Consider the following 22,867-nt stretch of genomic DNA (forward strand, 5'->3'; position numbering starts at 1 on the left):
ATTGAAAGACTCAGAATTACCGTAATCCCTAGGTAGGCAGGGTATCGGTGTGCAGACCAAGCGGGGTATTGGAAAGCTGCAACTGTATTTGAAATAAGTTTTATGGTTTTCCTAATTTTATACGATTTTATGATTCATTATGGATATTGAAAATTTTAAGTGTTACTCAGATTGTTTATAGCCAGTACACATTTCCCAGAAATGAAGCAACATTCGTCCTTCTTTACCCTCACTACAGGGTACTGTCATCAGTTTGTCGTCCGTATGTGCAAAAACTTGGGCGTGGACTGAAGGCTGAGGGTTTTCAAGTGTAGGCACATTATGTTCATATTATGTGACTGACAAAGCCCAGTGACTGAGGCTCAAAGTGACAGGGATTTTATCCAGCTGCTCCATTAAAGCCAAATTAACCTGAGCACACAAAAAAATCACTTTCTAACATCACTGTTTTCTACAGTTTTCACTAAACCTTCACAAATTATTTCTTTTTTGGCTGTATGTTATTCATTTATCAGGGATAGGGCAGTGAAACATAGTGGACATACTGTACATACCGCACTGACCAACTACCATCCTGTAAAATGTTTTTATCAAACTGTAATTTGACTGGATCCTGTTTGTATTATTGTAGAGCACATGGTAACTATGTTTAAAGGTGCTTATGGCAGACAACACCTGTAGCCGGAGTAGAGACAATGGTCCTCTAAAGGAGAGGCGCATGCTGCCCCCCCCCCCCACACACACACACATTTCTGGTGAGGTGGAAAAATGCACGTACAGTTTAACACTACTAAACACAATGCTGTTTAATTAAAATTAGGAACAGACCCAACACTAACACACAATAAAAAGCATGCTTTGGTAAAACAAACCATAGAAATTCAAACAAAATCTACTCTAATAAAAACATGCAGAAAGTAACCACATATAAGATGAAACTTTTTTTTTGATAACATCCTTGATAGAACAAATGCAGCTGGTGAACCAGTGGTGCTGCAGAGGGCTCCTCTCCAGTCAGCTCATCAGTGGGCTCCCTGGTTGTGGTAGAGGGCCTGGAGGACCTGCTGGGCAGTGGCCTGGCTGGCCTCCTCCAGCATGCTGCTGGCACTGGGTCCTGGTAAGATCATGACGAGCCCAGTGAAGGTCTGGCTTATCCCTGGAATACACACCTTATAGGTAAAGTACAGGAATCCATCTGATCCTGCGTGGCTGTAGTGAATCTCCCGGACTGGCCGGCCAAAGCCCTGCATCTCACAAAGCCTGCACAGGAGCATCGTGGGAGATGAGGATGCTGATGCTTTAAGGCCCTGAGAGCAGGAGGAAGAGCAGGAAGGGTGGGGTGACTGGAGGCTGCTGGGCCCGCCCACTGCTCTGCAGAAACCCTGGGGGATGGATGGAGGCTTAAGCAGGTGGGGGGACAGAGTGGGGCCCAAGATGCAGCGCTGGGGCTTTACAGGGGAGGACGCGAGGTTCTTGAAGGGTTGTGGTGGAGGCATTGACTCATCTGGACCTGGCTTCACCGTGGAATGCCACTTGATTGAGACAGACAGGTTGAACCGTTTGTTGAATGCTGATGACAAAATGAAAGAAGTAGAGAAGTGAGACCTACTGTGTATTAAAGATGTTCAGAACAACCGCAGTGAATCAAAGTCTGCCCCTCCAGGTCTAATTTTCAGTCTAATGCCTGCACTGGAACATTCAAAGATGACCACTGCACTGTGTAAAACTGTGGAGTTAGAGGGGCAGACGCCTCATGGATGCTGGCTATTTTTTCTGATCCTGGCCATAAATCTGATGGATGTAGGACTGCAATTGGTCAGTACAGTTGTCAATATCCCATTTTTAATCAAAGAAAGATCAATAACATTAAATAACTTATCAAACTGATCAGATAAATGTGTACTTTGATGTTTTAGTTTGGTCAAAGGCGATTTCGAATTTCCGATGTTGTCCACCATTATATCCTGCCTAGTATGTTATGTGTATGTTAAATGTATTCATTTGGAAGTTTTGCCTAAAGGTGCGGGAGACTTTTGTGACCAGTTTTCATCAAATCTGTCAAACCTCAGTCATATCCTCAGTATCACGAACCTGGAAGTCTGTCATTACTCACCTGAATCTCTTGCATTATGGTGAACAGTTTCTTAGTGCCATCCACCAGAAACAAACTGTGAGTTTACATTCAGAGCCAGTAAGTAACTCGGGCATCTTCGGAATTTTGTTGCAACATGCAGTATGGGAAGCGAAGGCTCATGCAGCGGCCTGACAGCGGCAGCACAAGCATATGATATTATATGGATGAAACACGACGCTGAAATGTGGAAACAGCTGGAGGAATATGCATAGAGGGAAGGGCGCTCCTGCCATTTCCGTGTCGTCTGTAGCGGCTGCTGCTGCCAGACAGCGGCGCGAACCGGTGTTTCCCACAATGCACGTCGTGACAAAATTCCAAAGATGGCCGAGTTACTTACTGGCTCTGAATGTAAACTCATGGTTTGTTTCTGGTGGATGGCACTAAGAAACTGTTCACTGTAATGCAAGAGATTCAGGTGAGTAATGACAGACTTCCAGGTTCATGATACTGAGGATATGACTGAGGTTTGACAGATCTGATGAAAATTGGTCACAAAAGTCTACCGCACCTTTAAGCAAAACTTCCAAATGAATACATTTAACATACACATAACATACTAGGCAGGATATAATGGTGGACAACTTCGGAAATTCGACCTCGCCTTTGACCAAACTAAAACATCAAAGTACACATTTATCTGATCAGTTTGATAAGTTATTTGATGATATTAATCTTTCTTTGATTAAAAACAGGGTATTGACAACTCCACTGACCAACTGCAGTCCTACATCCATCAGATTACAGACAACACGGAAATGGCAGGAGCTCCCTTCCCTCTATGCATATTCCTCCAGCCGTTTCCGCGTTTCAGCATCGTGTTTCATCCATACAATATCATATGCTTGTGCTGCCGCTGTCAGGCAGCAGCATGAGCCTTCGCTTCCCACACTGCACGTCGCAACAAAATTCCGAAGATGCCCAAGTTCCCTCCCGACTCTGTTTGTAAACACACAGGTTTTTTTCTGGTGGCTGGCACTAAGAAACTGTTCACCGTAATGCAAGAGATTCAGGTGAGTAACCACAGAAAGACTTACAGATTCATGATACGGAGGATATGACTGAGGTTTGACAGATTTGATGAAAAATTAGTCACGAAAGTCTCCCGCACCTTTAAGGAAATATTTATGTGAACACTAAAATGTGAACAAAGTTTTGAACTGCTTTTCTGAAAGAATGAGCATAATTTGATATGAGCACCTTTTTTTTTTTGTTTAGAAATATTGGTATAATGATAAAATTTTACTTGTAACTAATCAGCTCACTGATCCCTTGTGTCTTCCCAAGACAATGTTCTACTACTTCTGCAGTCATGACCAACAGGACCACCACCTCCACATGACACAGAACAGTTTGTTCACTACAAGGACTTATTGAAAAATGTGGCCCTTTCTCTATTATTGGCATGTATAACACAAAATGACAAGTTCACTGAGCTATTTTACACAAAACTAAATTGACTTATCGTTACGCTGCAAATAGTGACCCATGTAAAGTAGTGTTTTAAATTGAGAAAGCTATGTGTAAATGATGGTATAATTCAAATGGAACCAGAAATAGGCACATAACATTAAGGAAACTGACCTTGTAGAGCACAGACAGACAGAGACAGATTGACAAATGAACAGCACAAAACAAAACAGCCATCATTCTTTAAACACTGCCATTCCTGTCCTGGATCAAACTGCTTTTCCTCATCCTTACCTGTTTTTAATATATTCCTTTACACTGATTTATGTTTTTACTTTGCTTTAATTCATCTGTTCCATAAATTAACCCCTGTGAAACATCCTTTTTACAGTTATTTTAACATAATGTATTTGTAAATACAGTTTCCCTCTTCGAATCTATCCCCCTTCTCTCTCTGAGAAAAATCTGTATTATTATTTTTTTTTTTTTTAAAGTAAGTCTTGCTTTAAATATTAGTTGTGCTGTTTTAAACTGAGTCAAATCTGGAAATTTTTTTGTTATTTTTTTTTAAGTTTATTTGTATGGTTTCTATATCCTGCATTATTTATCAGTCTAATAACCTTTTTCTGCATTGTATATATTGTTTGTATATTGGTTTTATATGCATTTCCCCACACCTCAACACAGTACCTCAATTACAGTAAAAATTATGTATATAGTCTGTTGTTTTTCCCAAGTCTGCAACACTTCCATACCAACTTCCCTCAAACGTATTTTAAGTGTGATTTCCAGCAGATTTCGCGTCTAAAAATGAATGAATTCAATTTCATTTCCCAATTTATTTATCAATACTTACCTTTCCTTCTGTATTTCTCATATGATTTCCAAGTCAACATAAATTTTGTTTTGTTCAAATTTAAGCTTTAGCTCAGGAGCAAACTAAACTGGAAAGAAATTGTGATTTGACATTTAATGTGATAATGGTCGTGTAAACACTTTTGGCCACATTGCCCAGTTTTGTCTTCTTGTACCACAGCTAACCTCAAAGGCAAGTTCATTTAATTCAGTTTGGCTGATTTCTGTCAAACTCAAATCAGTATGAATTGACTTTCCTAGGTTTAAGAAGAGCTCACCTACCTTCCACCAGTATCTTTTTGGCCATGGAGGCAGTGTGGTGAGAACTGAAGGCCACTATCGCTGCCACCCCCTCTATGCCAGGCCCTGCCTTCAGAGACACTCTCTCCACCCCTTCTGAGAGGCCTTGCAACACCTGACACAAGGATGACAAACACACAGCAGTAACAGCAGCTCACACTGGACAAGGACTCATTTAAGTTTTCTATGCCGCATCAAATCACAATATGACCGAAGTTTAACCGTAACATGTATGTGAAAAATGCATGGAGGAACCACAACGTCACCCATTGGTTTATGAACTGTAGTTCTGAAACCAGTCGTTTGTGATTTTGCTGTCACCATGTTGACTTTTTGGAGCCAGAAGTTACAATATTTGGGGAAAAGGGGCAAAGCTGCAGAAGCATGAGGGGTCAGCGGTCTACAGGGGATCATGGGTGAGCTAATGCTAGCTTATTGTACAGTACATCTCATCAAGCATCGTGCAACAAAGTCTTTTATAATCATATTATTGAAACCTATTAACCACAACTAAAGCCACAGTAAAATCACAAATGACCTCTTTTCTGTGCAGTTTGTGTTGCCAATAGCTGCGTTAAAGATCTATTTGGAGTCCTCCAAACAAGGTAAGAACTGTCACAGTTTATTCTAAACCATGGATTAACAAACAGCAGCAAAAGGAACAACATAGTAGCTTTAAACCTTCATTATAAAAGTGACTGGTGGAGAATAAAAAACCTTTACTTCAGTGGTGTGCCCAGTGGTGAACACAACAGCAGTGATTCTATTTTTAATCACTTTTTTCCACTTTCTTTGACCTTGAAAGTGGTTTCTTATGGTTTTTATTCTTAACTCAGCCTTGGTGTTTTCATGGCCACAGCAAGTCAGGAGACTGACTCGCTACTCCCTTTATAGTCACATATAGGGATGTAATGATTACCGGTGTAATGACAAACCGCGGTAAATTTCCCCACGGTTAGTATTACTGTTTCAAATTCTAATTATCATTAATATAACATGCTGCACATTTTTAATCCCCCTCGGCCAAATATAGTGTAAGATTCTGTTGAAAGTTACAGCCCTATAATTTAGATTAGATTGTCTTTGTGTAAAACTTATTACATACATATTTAGATTTGAAAGTACTTGGCTATTACAACTGCACATGGCCACTGGACCTAGAAAAAGTAGGTCATGGTCACCTATTTTCAATACTCTTCAGCTCCATGCCAAAATGCATCCACAGTATAAATTTGGTGCAGCTATGTCAGTGGGTTCTTCAGATAATATAATTATGCCATGGAATGGACAGATGGACGGACAGACAGAGGTAAAAACTGTGTTTAATTACTGCACTTTGAAAAACTCATGGTGCTACTGCTCATTTCCTGAAGAAGCAGCAGAACTCCAGGCACATGTGCAGTTTGCAATGTTTAGCCTCTGAAAACATGGCGAAAGGCACCTGCATGGACACCGCAGATTTTCCCCCACTAAAAGGTTTAATGTAGATAATGTTTCTGCCACATTGCTTTGTTTACAATTGTAGTGTTGCTTTTATATGCATACTTGATAACTAGTTCAGGTCCGTGAAAGTGTTCTTTCTGTACCAGTTCTTCAATCTGTAAGACTAGATCTGGTCTTGAGCACTAAATGTCAAGTGTTCTTGGTTCTTATTTAAAATTTGCACAAAGTGCAGTTCTCTCTTATGGCTGAAAGGTGCCATCTTTAATTCACATTTGCATGTTTGACGTTTACATGTTAATATTTTAACGTTTCTGCCAACAGAAAGTACATTGTGTGTGTTACTTTATTAGATTTTTTTTTTAAATAACACTTGGTTAAATTATTTCAGTGTGTGAATGAATAATTTTTGAATATTTTGAGCACATTTCTACAACACCACAATAATAATTGTGATATGAAATTTCCATATCATTACAACCCTTGTCACATATATTCAGTTACACAACCAATCTGGCTGTGAATGAATTAATTTCATAACGCTACACTGACACCTCACGACTCTATTCTACACACTAATGATACTTTTAGGTAATTTTTTGGAATATTTTAATGGGAAAATACTGCAAATAACTTCTTTAAGGACAATAAAGACTCCTTCCACCATATGTCTAACTTTCAAGGCCAACCCTTCTACCATCTGATGGGCCACAACTGGTGCAATGACAACACAGTCTAGATCAGGGGTCTCAAACATGCTGCCCAGGGGCCAAATGCGGCCCGCCAAAGGTTCCAATCCGGCCCATGGGATGAATTTACAAAGTGCAAAAATTCCACAGTCAAGGCTGTGGAACTCATTTTAGTTCAGGTTCCACATACAGACCAATATGACCTACAGTCAAATAATAACAGTAGAATAACTGACAAAAAAGAATGACTCCAGATTTTCTTCTCGTTTTGATGTGAAAAAAAAAAAAATTACATTATGCCTATAAATAATGACAACTTCAAATTGTTGTCTTTGTTTCACTGCAAAAAATAACATCATGAAAATATGTACTTTTTCAAACTATCCTGTAACAATAAAATATGAATAACCTGAACAAATATGAACAACCTGAAATGTCTGAAGAAAGCACAATTTTAACTATTTTCTGCCTGTTCCTCAGTGTTTAGTGACTTTGTAGATCTGATCCATAATACACATGTAGAAATGATCATTTGAAGCAGAATACTGTCAAAATTGCACTTATTTTTAGTAAGACATTTCTGTTGTATCAGGTTATTCAAATCTTTTTTGCTTGGATAGTTTATAAAAGTAAGTATTTTCATAATTTCATGGTTTTTTTTTCCACTAAAACACAGACAAAAATTTGTAGTTGTCATTATTTATAGGTTATTCTGTTATTATTTTGCTGGTTCGGCCCACTGGAGATCAAATTGGGCTGAATGTGGAACCTGATAGAAAATGAGTTTGAGAGCCCTGTTCTAGATGGAACTTCCAATCTACCAAACTGTAAAAACTCAGTGACCCACGTTATGCATCAAGTTGTTGACGTGTTGGTTTTTGTGTGCATTGAGGACCCTGTTGGTGTCCTGTGAGCAGAGGGAGCAGTACCTGCAGCAGGTCCTCTGGTCGAGTATCAGCTGGCAGCTCTCCCATGCACAGGTGCCTCTTCTCGGTGCTGCGGCGGACACAGAGGCGGTACCCAGGCTCCAGCATGTGTCCATGCAGAGAGCGGATGGCCTCAGAAACCATGGCTGATGAGCCGTACTTAGCGTAGGCGAAACCACGATTCTGTCCGCTGAAGTTCATCATGAGCCGGAACTCCCACAGGGGCCCCACAGAGCTGAAGAGGGGGATCAGAAGGTCCTCATAGGCATCCCGGGGAATCTGACTGATGAACACCTCACAGCGGGGTCCTGGAGCTGGACCTGCCCATACTGCAGAGACTTGACTTGTAAATGTGACTGGTAAAGCCATCAGTTTTCTTATATTCAAATATGAAGCAAAAATCTCTCAAAAGACAATTTGTTTGCAAAAGAAATAAACTGTAACCTACATTCATGATGACAAAAATGTTTTTTTTTCTCCCTAACAAGTGAACAGGGTGTTTTCTCAGTTCATAGAAAGTGCAGATGTGACTGTGCTGTAGTTTTGTTTTGTTTTTTTCTTTGTGATATGCTATGATCTGTGTTTTGGCAAAATTCTTCTAGACCAGTGGTTCTCAAACTTTTTACAATGGAGTACTCCCTGAAATAGACTTTTTCTTTTAAGCAAAGTACCCCCAACTCTCGCTTCAGCATTTTTGATTGGAAAAAATTTGATCCTGTGCCAAAGATGTGTTTATATTTTCAAAATCTTGTAAACAAACAGCATATATTTAACTGTTTTATATATATATATATATATATATATATATATATATATATATATATATATATATATATATATATATATTAAAAGAAGTAAATTTTGTGTGTAAGTATAAACTGAAAAGTGTCCTCTTTCATTGATAATAAAAATAAATAAGTTGGTCAATTAATAAATGAACCTTTCAACAAAAAATAATTACTTGGCTACTCAAACTCATTTTGAATAATATCAAATAGAAATGTTCTTAAAATGTTACCAAAGCTTAAGTAACATAATTGACAATAAAACTATTATATGAAAGTATTTATTGTGTCTTATTTTTCAGCATTAATTCTCATTATTTATTTTGTATTCAGTATATGATGACTTATTTATTACTGTATTTTTCCCAAAAAATTTCAAGTACCCCCTGGGGTTCTTCCAAGTACCTCTGGGGGTATGCGTACCCCGCTTTGGGAACCCCTGTTCTAGACCAATGTTTAGAAATTAACTCAAACAAATGCAAATCAAAAACGTCACTAACACCTTAAAGTTTACTTTCATTTGGTCTAATTAAGTATTTAACATGTAGACGTTTACAATAAAGCATCCACAAAACTACAAAGTGATTTATACATCAAACTTGTAGGTATTCTAAATGAAGATAATCTAAGAAGGTGGTAAAAATTATTCATTCATGGACAAAAAACTGGTCTGGATCACATGTTTTATACTATAAAGGCAGTATATAAAAACAGTCAAGTGTTTATGTAATACAGATGTTAATGTTTCACTAACAAAAAATAGCAGTGGCTCATGAAATTAAAATGCAGAGGTTGGAAAAAGGCAGGCTGAAGATCAGGGCCAGCTGTTGCTGTTGGAGGTTTCGTGTGGGTAAGAAAACTCCAAATGAATAACGCATCAATAATGGCTGGGTTCCATTTAGCTGCTTCAGTTTCTTCCAATGGCCTGCTTGTCATTTCACATCTGATTGGACACATCAGTTGAGTGGTGCAATCACTGCCATCAGTATCACCTGTGCTTTGTCAAGTCACAGTATGTGAAGCAATTTAAGTTTGCAGTTTGTGGCACTTATCAGTAGAAAGTGAACTGCTAGAACTGCTTAAAAGAGCCACATTCCAATTCTGACATCTATACTGATGACTAATATAAATAATTGTGTTCAATCATTTAATTGTAAAATGTTGCCAATTTTACAGTTCTATTTTTTTTAATTGTATTTATCCAGGAAGGTCCTTTGAGATGCATGAGCTCTGTCCTATGTAAGAGTGGAGCTCACCTACCCTTGCTGATTTCCTCCTGTTCCCTCATAAAACACGACATTAATTCTGTGGAGGCCCTTTGAAGGGCTGGACAGAGCAGGGGAAACAGAACACACCTGCCTTCATTCACTCTCTGCCCAAACAATTATGGACTGACCTGAAGGTGTAGGTTTAACTGTTGTCTACAGATAAATACAAACAGAAACCCTACAACAATTTAGCAATATAAAAAACATTCAAAAGGATTAAAATGTTTAATCAAACCACGCAATACCAACACAGGTAGCAGATGATAAAAAAACCCAAAATGAAATGGCTATAGATACGGAACCGTAAGCAAATACCAGAAGACTACGAGTACAAAAACCCAAGACTATGGCAGAAGTGATTAACAGCTCTCTGCAGCTATGAGTAGTCTAACAGGGTTAGGGCAATTCTGCATTTTTAGAAAACGCATAACCAATCAGAAGCATGCCATATTACTAGTCTTTTCGTACTTTTGTACGGTTCCGTATCTGTAATCAGTGTCCCCCACCCCACCCCACGCCCACACACACACACACACACACACACACAAAATACAGGCCCAGAACTACTGAAATTAGTTTATGATAACTTTATGGAATAGGACAATGTGTTCCTCTCTGCTACTACTGTGTATTGTTTGTTCTGGTTTGGTGATATTTGGGGGCCACTCTGGTACCAAAGCTTTATTTTACTGTATCCAAACTGTGAATGTATTTTCTTACACCAAATGCAAAACGGCAATTCATTGTGACTAATATGCGACCCTGAAATTTTTCCTGAAGAATAAAAATGGATTGATACAACCATTTATATTTTTGTAGACATAAACCTAAGATGTCATGGGTTCCCTTCAGGACGAGGCCCAAGAGGAAGTCACTGAGAGCAACTTTTAGGCACTTTTGGAACACAGCTAAGAGCTCTTCTTTCAGGGAGTCCTGGTAAAAATGGCAGCAAAAAATGGGATTACAGAAAAGACAAAAAAAAACATAAAACACACCAAATGCATAAAACAAACTTCAGAATGATAGTAAAATGGAAGAAAAACAGGTAAACAAAGTATCAAAGACACAAATACAAGTAATATCTGTAACTCACACCCTCCTTCTACAGAGGTTAAATGAAGCAGCACCTACTGTTTCTTTCATAACAGTAGGTAAACTATCATTTAACATATTTACAATGAGAATTTCAGGTTAAATTTTAAGAATGATAGTAATGATAATAATAATAATAATAATAATAATAATAATAATAATAATAGATTGGATTTCTATAGTGCTTTTCAAGGCACCCATAGCGCTTTACATTATTGTAGAGTGCTATATTATTCATGATTGATCCATTATTCATTCACTCTCACGTTAACACTCTGGTGATGGTAAACAGAAGCATGCCAGAAGCATGGTTGACAATTCCTGCCAAACAGCCTCTCTGACCACCACCAAACATACGCATCCATACACAGTGAGTGACACTGGAGGCAAGTAGGGTGAAATGTCTTGGATGGCACATGACTAGGACACAGCGGGATTTGAACCGCCAACCCTTCGGTTATTGGACGACCCCCTCTACCTCCTGAGCCACTTATACTTCTGTATGTGGACAAAACCAGACAAACAGTGAACATTAAGCCAAACAACTGCGGAATATTAAGTGCATCTCAAGGTCTTGCCTTCAGGCGGTCCTCCGTACTTCCTCTGGCCATTGACTTGAGTCAGCGTGATGTTGGTGGTTTTCAGCCAACTGTCTAGAGCCTTCACCCGCTCAAGGTTGAGCACCTGAAGAGAACACAGAGGAAATAGCTCCTTAGAGACCCACTACAGCTGCAACCATTAGTATTTCCACTATTTCATTAGCTGACTGAATCACCAATTATTCTGGGGTGAATGGTTTTTTTTAATAATAATGCCAACTTTGTGAAAGCTTACAAATTAATACTGAATATCTGTTTTAATTTAACAAAATCATTAATAATGGTACATAATTCATTCATGAGTAAAGGAAATACAAACTGTCATGGTTGTTTTACCTCAATACTGACATATTATCAACACAGAATTAATTGATCCAAGGCCACAAGACCAAAAGTATTTTTAATAGTTCACACATATTGATAGGTATTTTTTCATCTTGAATTGCTTGTCTATATTTTTTACTGACACTCTTTTATGTTTTGCTTTGTCTTTAATGTTGCTTTTTAACTCTGAGTCTTACTGTATCAGTGGTGCATTTTTAATTGAATAAAATGAAAAACCATTACTTGTCTGTTATTTGTTGTTGGTAACTAATTTAACTAAAACAAATGTTAAATTATTACATTTCACTGTTAAAGTTTTCATAATTTTGCACAGAAACAGTAACAGACAGCTGTAGAGCATCCCTGATACCATGCCAATCATATCTGACTTCTGAAAACTCCAAATGTTGGTATTGTTTGGACTTCTCTCACTGAACTAGGTTGATTTAGCTGTGGTTCTCATGGTTTCAGACGCTGCTGGTTCAGGGTCTGCTTTGGTTGTATGTTTTGCACACAGGTGCGCATGCACAAGTGTGCCTATTGTGAAATGTAATCCATCGTAAAATTCATTTACATCAACATTACATTACAGCAACATGGCTAAGTACGGCTCTACTCACTCCCATATTTCTACTTCAGTTTGAGACCTTGGTGAAGCAAAATTGACAACGGTGAGGCACCAGTCTGTATCACTAGTCTTTTAGATCTTGTTGCATTTTGTTGGTTTTGTAATGTTAAGATAATTTTCATCCTGTTTTGATTTTTCTATTGTTTTTGTCTGTTCACATCTTTCACCACTTTCCTGCATTTCAACCACTGATAAACATTATGAAATTCTTCCAGACAACTTTATCCCACTATATTAAATATTTACATTTATTCATTCGTCCTATTATTCCTTTGTATTTTTGGCTGACATTTGACAACAGGTCGAGAGAACATTCTCTTGATAAAACTAGAGGTAGATGACCTAAAACCGTTCAGTTTTACAAAGCAGAGCTACATAAACACTTGTTCGAGGCTATGGTTCACTTCGGGATGTGGCCGAGTAAAGCTGTTCGTTGTTGACACTGGATGGTCTAATAATGGAATGAAAAACACACAAACTGGATAAAAAACGTAAAGAAGTAACAAAACCAAGACACAATCCACCGACAGGACTCCATCACACGCAGTCGGACAGGCGCTAGTGTTCGAACATTCCTTTATGACAAATGACACAAAATAACCAGTTAAACCGGAGCAGAGCTGCGCCTTCAGGTCCAATCAGCACCCGAACGGGCCGAGTGTGACAGCGTGAACCCACATAGGACGGACCCGGACCACACCGACCCGGTCCCGTGGGTTAGTGGACTCACCTCGCTCCGTTTGCTCTCCATCTTCTCCACAGAGTACGTGTTTGCGCGCGCAGTGACGCCACAAAGTAGCCAGGGGTCGCACCTGGTGGTTGGTCCAGGTCAGCCCATCACATCCAGTCCACCTGATTGGCTGCACTCACTTCCAATTAGTCATGTGTCGAACTCCAAAGATGTGGCCGATGTTTAATAGTGAATCAGATGAATCTGCTCTCCACTCCTCTGTCCTTTCACTGTGGCTCATCTCCGCCCACGGTAGAACTTATTGGGCCTCTTATCCTGAGGAACCCCTCATCCACCCAGCAGTAGAGACACTTTGGTGCCAGGCCGAAACCTCAGTCTTCTCATACCTGATGACGGTGATGGAGGGGATTGTTCTGGAAACATCTGTTCCTTCTGAGAGCAGTCGCTGTCTACATGTTCAAACTAGAAGCACTCGGAGAGCGCAGACCTCCGCCAAGGCTGATCAGTGCCCCCCCGTGGGCCCCCCCACCCCCGATCACCACCAAAATTTAATCATTTCTTCCTTATCCCATTTCCAACAAACCCTGAAAATTTCATCAAAATCTGTCCATAACTTTTTGAGTTATGTTGCACACTAACGGACAGACAAACAAACAGACAGACAGACAGACAGACAAACAAACCCTGGCAAAAACATAACCTCCTTGGCGGAGGTAATTAAAGACTTCAATCAATCAATCAATCAATCAATCAAGAATCTTCTAGAAAACAGGGGAGATGTTCACAGATAGAAGGAATGGCATCAGCCCATCCAAGCTGAGACACCAACCTGCACTGAGGACATTCAGATTGTTTGGATACTGAGTTTGGTTCTGTTTCAATTTCTCTTCTGGTCCTGTTCTGTTCTGTGGATTTGTTTTACAGTGTTTTGTTCATTTTTTTTAGCAATCAAAAGTTTGATTAAAATATTATATATATAATATTATAATATAATATATATAAAACAAAAGTAAGACTGCTTATTTGACAACAAATTCACAAAATGAGGCAATTATAAGGCTTCCGATAAAGACACAGACAGCAAAAGGGTTCATCAACACATAAACCCTTCATATTTTCCCATATAAGTTAAAATATGAGGTTACAAATGATACTAAATTAAGAGCCGTTTTGGAGCTGAAAGAGCCAGCTCTTCTTTGAAAGGTGTATCAAAAGATCCAACTCCCTGAAAAGAGCCAAACTTCCCATCACTAGTTCAAATGTGAACCAAGATGAACAAATCACAAAGAAAAAATGCATTCAACATCAGTGTCAGACAATGGACCATCTGTCTTACAAGAAATACATCACAGAATTAGTTGATCATAGGCCGAGGCCATTAGGCCAAAAATCTATTTCATGGCTCATACACGTTTGTAAGTATTTTTCTGTGTACAAATCCTGATTCAGAATTAGTTTTCTTTATTACTGCTACATTTTTCTTTATTACTGCCTATTTGTGCAATACCAGCAAACAACAATAACATAACAGCACATGGCAAAATGAGTTACTAATCAGTTAATACAAGCAGTCAGACAAACAAATAATCTTGGATAACAAGAAACAAAATGAAAACTACCAACTACTGTCCAACTGAACTACAACCGAATTACAGTTGTCACAATGTAAACACATCTATCTTCTCTTAAACAAACAGAATCTGGGGAAATACTTGAGCTGACTTTAAGTTGACTTCAGGGATAAGGAGATAAAACATTCATTACTGTAATATCAGTTTACATCATGGCGTGATTGGAGATCAACAGCTATGACTGTCCGAATAAAATGTTATATTACAATAATCTGACCATAAAGAGTAGTTTCAAACAACTAATGACCATCTTTTATGTTGTTTTCATCTTGTTCTAGATATACACAGGGACATTTGTCTTGGACTACTACTACAACTTGGACTTTAAAACACAGTAGATACACAAAACAGCACCAGCGGATCACAGCCATACATTACATTTAGCTTTTGAAAATGCACATTGCACCAGTAGTGGCTGGTCCATAGGAGGTGCAAGGGCTCTGTCACATTTTAATCTACATGGAGCAAAAGAGTTGTTTAAAGGTTAAAGGTGAACTCACTTTATCATCCCTGCAGGAAAATTGGGTCTGTGTATATTCCCATCCTAATACACACACAGTCTACCTATAATTAGCAATCATCACATAGCACACACATTAGGAGCAGTGAGCTGTCATTGAAGGCACTGAGGGACTAACTCCAGATCTTCATCACCACCATGGTCAGGGGCAGTAATAGGAGAATGAGTCTGTATGTACCTGCTTTTAGTGGTGGGTAAACTGGAGCACCCAAAGGAAACCCACACAGCATGGAATGAACAGGATTGATTGATTGATTGATTATCATTATTATAATAACAGTCTTGTGTCCTGTAGTTCATGTCATTTATTGAAAGTCTTTTTAACTATACTTACTTAATTTCTGTGTGAAAGGAGAGCTTAAGTCCTGCCCCTTTCAGTGTGTACCCCATAAGACATAACTTTGGAAAGAAATATGAACGGCGGTCAATGGCAAGAGACAAATAGTTTAGTGATCTTGGTTAAATTGTGCCACCATTTACACATATGATGTTTGTCATTTTAAAAGATAATTTCATGAGCCAAGAAAGTCACAGTTAGTGGTACATGTTTTGTGTTTACCATCTCAGCTCAGTACTGCATCTCTCGTGTGATACATGTCATGACACCAAAATGACCTTGGCACATTTGACCTTATTCTTCAAGAGTGAGGTGAAAAAGTATTTCAAAAAGCAAAAACACTACACTCACTACAGTCTGATCATGCTGAATCTGCATAGATAGATTGTGGAGACAGTTTGAATGACTTCTGCAGCTTTCAGAAGTATATTCTTTGTATTTATGTATTTTCACACACTTTCTTGGGTTGTAAAGTTATGTTTTAAATTGATAAAATCTTATATGTACATGATTGAATAACTAAAACAGGTTTAAAAAAAAATTGTCTCTCATGATGAACCGTAATTTTTTTTTTTTCCCAAAATAAGTATCATGGTTTAATCGATGGTCTCAACCATGGGGGACCAGACAAATGAATATGTGGCTCCAAAAACCTTGGAGAACCGGTGACATGAGGCTGTCCTCTCAGTGGAGGTTAATTTTGGAGCGCTATATTTTGTGCCCAGTAGTCAGTCACTATGTCTATCTCACTTGAGTGAGACAGAGATACTTTCCAGACTCCACAATGAACACAAAGTAGATGATGAACCTGCTCCAAATGTCACAGGCAATAAAGTTTTGGTTCCATTACACCTCTGTTTAGTCTCCTCCACCTCTGTGATACAAAGCCTTTAACAGAATATGAGGTCAAACATATGGCTCTTAAAGCTGCGCATGACTTTAGTCACCAATTTGTCATCAGATCTGTAAAACCAGAGTCAGAGCCTAAGTATCACAAATCCGTAAGTTTTTCCATGATTACTCACCTGAATCTCTTCCCTCAGTGAACAATTTCCAAGTGTACTCCACCATGAACAATCCATCTGTTTACAAACAGAGCTGGTAGGTCACTCTGGCATTTTTGGAAATTTGTTGCAATATGCATTGTGGGAAGCGAAGCTCCGCAGAGCTGCAGTAGCAAGAGGCAATGAAGCCGTTTCTGTGTTTGTTGCTGCTGCAGCCATAATACAGCTGCATAAAGCACCATTTCCCACAATGCAGATAGTGACAAATTTCTGAAAATGCCTGAGTGACCCGAGTGGCATGCAAAAAAATGTCAGCAACAATAAGATTTTTAATCTGTCATTAGTGGGCCACTTTAATAGCATAATTTAAGAATACAGTTAGTGTACTTTTGGCTATTATCAGAATTCCAGAGTTCATATGTACAGTACAGTAGGTGTTGTTGTTTTTGGTATAATTTAGCAATTAGATCTATCTATCTATCTATCTATCTATCTATCTATCTATCTATCTATCTATCTATCTATCTATCTATCTATCTATCTATCTATCTATCTATCTGTCTGTCTGTCTGTCTGTCTGTCTGTCTGTCTGTCTGTCTGTCTGTCTGTCTGTCTGTCCAACATCCATACTATACTATTTATGTTGTTTTTGACTTGTTCCATCTTTCAGGTCATTTCTGTGTTGTATCTTTTTGTTCTTTTCATACTTTTGCATATTTTTTCCGTCTTGTCTCATTGGGTCTTTACATACACTTTTTTGTGCATCCATATTCAATCAAATTCTAGCCTTAGCTTTTCAGCCCAAATAGAATGAATAAATAGAGAGTAGTGTAGTTGTGTAATGTGCAAACGTATGTTGTTTTTTCTTTGGTGAGAGAGGAAGCTCTCAAAATAACCTTTTATATTCATAAAATAGAATAACCCTCCTCTTGTCTTTTTCTTCATGTTTGTTTTCTGTTATGCAATTAATATCCCCGTAATTAGTTAGAGCTCAGCTTGAAACTCCATATCAGTGTGGGAAAGAGACAAAAATAGAGTACAAGAGATTTTGCCATCTGTAGCTTGTCTAATCTAGACAGACAGAACAGCTCTTCAATGAATCAGGACCAAACTGGAAAAAAAATGTTTACTCTAAAAATGATAGCGACTAAGTAACATTTGATGTAACTGAGTACATTTTAAGTTCAACAAAGTCTTTACATTTAATGGAAAACAGTTGGCCTTACTAAATAGTTCACATTTACATTAGTGCCTACATATTTCAATTTTAGTTTTATTAAAGCTTTAGGTCACAGTCAGTTATATTTAACAAAAAACTTTTTGTACATTTTCAGCATATTTCTATTCAGTAATGTTAAGTGTGACGTTGTTGCTACAGTTTTCGTCTTACAGTTTTTCTCAGTCGCTTTAGTACATTTCTCAGATCAGAATTGAAATTCTCAAAACCTGCTTGTTCAATCTTCACATCATTATGTCACTTGTACAAATCAAAAAAGCAGTTTCTCATTTCTTTGAACAAGTTCCATGTGCTTTGGTACATCCATGCAAATGATTATGCACAATTCCTTGCTGTTTCCTACATTATCAATTACTTATGTCATGTTGATCAATCTGTATTATAATAGTCTCTGTTGAATAGTCTCACCCCCCACAACATTTAGGCATTAGTTCATTGCATAAGTCTTAACATGCAGAATGGTTGAACAAGTTGTAATAATCTGTCAAGCACATCTCTATACATTTCCATTAGACTTTTTTTTCTAAATCTGTCCTTAATTGGTAAATTGCCCTACTCTCTACTTTCTCTAACGAAGAGAAGATATTCGTTGTGATGCAGATGAGAATTTGTGGCCGAACAGACAGGAACATCACGAGGTGTAGGAAGACTGCACTGGAACTCCTACAGCACTGCATGGACAGTTTTCCCTAAGAAGATTGTCCTATGTTCACATTTCTACTTTTGTTTGTTTATTTTTTCTTTGTGCTATGCAGTGCTGTCTTTTCCTTTCTGTATCACAATGACATAGTCAGCCAACAAATTACAGTACAAATAGTAAGAGTATAAATGTGAATCTTGTCCAGTCTCCTGCAATCAATCTCCCACATACACTAAGATGTAACTTACAATTTACAATAATTGTCATCAAAACTTTAGTCATAGTTTCCATTAGAACATCCCTCCAGAGTACACTGTTATATTGACAACAGGACTTAACAATTGGACTGACTTATGACTTACACAAAGACACAAGGACTTGTCATTCTAATGGCACTGACAGGTTGATTGACACAGATATTTACTTTTGAGAGATGAACTAAGGATTTGGAGCAAGAGACTGGCTTTAGCAGGTAATCCATGGTGTTTTGCTATTTGTACAAATTGTTTTGAGAAATGCACTTACTGTTTTGCAAATGTTGAGGATGATTCGAGATGTACCAAAGCAACTGAGAAAAACTGTATTTACATATTTTATACCATGTTTGTCTTTTCTCTTTTATATCTTTGTCATTTCTTAAAGAAATTACAGTTAATTCAGATAAAATAAAATGTCACTTTGTTACCACAGTTAATTTATTTTCACATTTCAAAATTATCTGTCATAGTTCACAAGATTATACAGATGGTAAATGGACTGAACTTACAAAGTGCATTTTATACACCTTCACGGTGCCCAAAGCGCCTCACATTCACACACCAGTGAGCGGCTTCCACCATGCAAGGCACTGCCAGCCCTACTGGAAGCATTTTAGGGTTCAGTGTCTTTCCCAAGGACACTTTGACATGTGGATAGTCAGAGCCAGGATTCGAACCATTGGACGATACACTCTACCAACTGAGCCAAAGCCGCCTCAGATGTTATAAATAGCTCATAATAGATTTATGCAATGCATGAAAATTTCATACTTATCCGATATTAATTAAAAAATCAAGGTGGGACTGCAGAAATGACTGACAACAGTTATTCAAATTAGTAAAATAAATCCATTTTCTTACTCTAATTATTCATGTTTACGTAATTTTTGTGTGAAATTGTTTAATGTGCAATTGAAAATTAAACATGCTCAATTCAACTTGTATATATGTCAGAATTACTTTCAGGGTGTATTATTAAGTGAAATATGAATATTTATTGACTCTTCAACTAATTCTCTGTTGTTTCAGTGCAGACAGTGATTGCACTGTGATACGATTCAAGCTTTGCTCTGTCCCTCTTATATGGAAATATGCAGGGCCAGATTAACACTTCATTATACCCTGGGCAACAACATTCAAGGGCCCCATCATCACAACCCCAGGATCCCTATAATCTGGCAAAATACAGAATAAATTCCAGGAATATATGTAAATATACCCCATACTTCAATACCTAACTATCATCAAATGCATTTTGATGTACAAATGTGTAAATGCTCGTAGAACTACAAGTGCACCACTATAGTCTCTTGTCAAGGCCACTCACTTGCAAATGATGATATGAAAACAAAACACATTAGCATCAGTATAATCTAAAATTGATCCACTACATTAGAAAGAGAAGGAAGTGTCCCCCATTTTCACAAAAAATAAATAAGAAACCATTTCCAAAGTATCCATTATTTATTTAAAAACACTTTTTGCCAACACAAATGTATTGAATCGTCAGAAAAAGCCCACAGACAAAACACAAACTGTGATAGTGTTGGTACAAACACAGAATCCAAATGCAGAACTCAGACAACAAAAATTAGTTCCAAAAGATTTATTATTCACACACAGGTGACAAAATATTATGAGTGACAGAATCTTGAGGATAATGGTTGGAGATTTCCTCCTCTGATTCGTCCTCCGGATCGAGGGCAGCAGCCCGTCTCCCCGAGCGATGTTAGGAATATTTTCCCCGACTGGGGAAAAGCAAAGGGAGGTCAGGGACGGAAACAGGTCATACACAGGCAGGCTAACAATCGGGCAACAGGACATAAGGACAAGGCAAACTCACGTACCGGTAGTCAGGGCGAGAAGGTCAAAACCAGATCAGATGAGGCAGACAAAAACCGACAGGGATCAGGCAGAAGACGAGAAACCGAGGAATCCAAAACAGGTCAAAAACAGGCAGGCAAACGAACAAACGAGGTCAATAACGCTGGTCTGAACTACTGGAGTTACAAACTGGCGATTGACCAAAGGAAAAGACAGGGTTTAAATACACAAAAGGGAGGGAAGACAACTAGACACAGGTGGAGCGAATCAGGGCGGAGACAGGTAATCAGGACAGAGGTCAGGATGAACGGGGAACAGGAAGTAGAGACGACAGACAAGACACATGAGGGAAAACTTAACAAAATAAAACAGGAAATGACAAACAAAACATAAAAGACAGACAAAACCAGACTAGCGTCTGGCAGCAGGTATGACACAAACATAGTCTGATAGAATCAGATATGAATTTTAAACAGAAATCCCCTTGTCACCTCAGAATTCAACAAGAGAGTTAAAGTAAGTGCAATGTAAACATCTTGAAATCTGCTTTCTCTCAACAATAAACATATCTCAACATTTTCATGGAGCCACCACAAGGAAAAAATAAATATAATGTAGTATAATCTGCTAAAATAAACATTTTGGTCCCAGTTTAACTTTTAAACAGAAAACACATCACAATTCAAAGCATGTCAAGGCAAGGGTTAAACATTTTAATACTAAATATTACATATACTAAATACTATAAACAAATGGAAAACTGACAATTTCAGTAAAGAAATTACCTATTTTAGGTATGTTCTTTAAATTTTCAGCTTTTTTAATGTCCCTCTCCTTTTTTAATTTTTGTTTGGTGCTCCCACGTAGCTGCTTCTCCATGTTTGCAATGTTTTGATTTGCGTACGCTGCATATGTCGCGTAGTTCTTAACGTCTCACATCCCGCTCAGTGCACGCACGTTGATTTGCATCACCGCTGATTCGCTTTTTGGACTGACCAATGAGGAGAGGGTCTCAGCTCACGGTCACAGACAGCAGGAGCAGGGTTTCTGTGCAGTGCAATGGCTCCAGCGGACAGTTTCATTTACAAGCAAAAGATAACCAGATATTTCTGTTATGCCCGAGCTACCCAGGGCGCTTCAGAGGTTGCAGGCCCCTGGGCAGTTGCCCAGTTGCCCATATAGTTAATCCGGGCTTGGAAATATGCATTTTCAAAATATATTAAATGTATTAAAGCTGTCACAACACAAATAAACCTGAAGTTTTTCTGTTCATTTATGAGTATGAAAGACTTTTAAACTCCAATTTATTCCAAGTGATTCCTATCAAATTCCAGCAGGTGTCAGTGCTGCACCACTGAATGGAAACCAAAGACCTGCCAGAAGACCACACAGACTTTTGTCTCCAGCGTCAGGTAATCAACAACAATAATATGGTGTATCACAGTCACCTGGAGATGTAAAGGTCCTCTTTTGACTGATCCCAGGATACAAAAAATTACTTTGTCGAAATTATTCAGTTTATTGCACATTGTTAAAATGACACATTGTCTAACTTCTTCATGGAAATATACAGAAATCCATTTCAGCGCTGGACATATGTTTTATTTACTCTGTAGAAAACATAAACATTGGTGCTTTATGGTAACAATACTGTAAAAGTATTAACTAAAATGTATTTGGAGACATTAAATGCAGCCTAAATATTTAATGTCAATATGTTTTCTACACTCTTGTGATTTAAAAAAAAGAATTGAATTAGATTTACTAAATATTTACCAAAAATCAATTAGATTTACTGAAGCACTAATTAAAAATAAACCTATAAATAATAATACATTAATATTATAGTACATCTCTTGCTCCTAACCATTTTGAATACAACCCTGTCTCAGCCCAACCTTTGATCAGCTTTTCTCATCTTTGAATCCTGTATAAATCGCTCGCCACAGACTGACTGAGACACACAGACTATTACTGCCTTACTGTTGCTGTTACACTCTGTTTCCATTGTGAATAAAACTTCCTTAACCTGCCACAATTTTGGACTGTAAAAGATTTCCTCAGCAATCACCCATTTATTTTCATTCTGCTCATTATCGTGTCTTACTTAGTAGAAATTGCACCTAGTCATGGAAAACACATATTAGGCCAGTGTTTTTCAGAGAAACAACTTCAACAACAATCAAATGACTGACTGAAATTGCTGGCTTGAAAAATTAGTAAAATAAACCCATTTCTTTTCTCTGTCATCACTGGAGTCCACTCATATGTATGATATC

General features: G+C 38.1%; 1 protein-coding gene across 1 annotated transcript; it reads right to left on the reverse strand.

The window, feature by feature from the left end:
* Positions 1-892: 892 nt before the first annotated feature.
* On the reverse strand, positions 893-13,201 carry LOC115416804 (dead end protein 1-like). The gene is made up of 5 exons (XM_030130684.1): positions 13,178-13,201; positions 11,475-11,580; positions 7,755-8,080; positions 4,679-4,811; positions 893-1,570 (listed from the first exon to the last, which is right to left on the reverse strand). Exons 1-5 carry the CDS (start codon positions 13,196-13,198, stop codon positions 1,023-1,025), a joined length of 1,134 nt encoding a protein of 377 aa, XP_029986544.1. The 5' UTR covers positions 13,199-13,201; the 3' UTR covers positions 893-1,022.
* Positions 13,202-22,867: the final 9,666 nt, after the last annotated feature.

This window comes from Sphaeramia orbicularis, unplaced genomic scaffold (genome assembly GCF_902148855.1).
Source record: "Sphaeramia orbicularis unplaced genomic scaffold, fSphaOr1.1, whole genome shotgun sequence".
Lineage (NCBI taxonomy): Eukaryota > Metazoa > Chordata > Actinopteri > Kurtiformes > Apogonidae > Sphaeramia > Sphaeramia orbicularis.

What these genes read in the sequence shown, in the direction of transcription:
- LOC115416804 (XM_030130684.1), bottom strand. Translation starts at nt 13,198, where the DNA reads ATGGAGAGCAAACGGAGCGAG. An exon ending in TGGAGAGCAAACGGAGCGAG is followed by an intron (nt 11,581 to 13,177) that starts GTGAGTCCACTA and finishes TGTTCTCTTCAG; the next exon opens with GTGCTCAACCTTGAGCGGGT. An exon ending in GACCAGAGGACCTGCTGCAG is followed by an intron (nt 4,812 to 7,754) that starts GTACTGCTCCCT and finishes TCCTTGTGTCAG; the next exon opens with GTGTTGCAAGGCCTCTCAGA.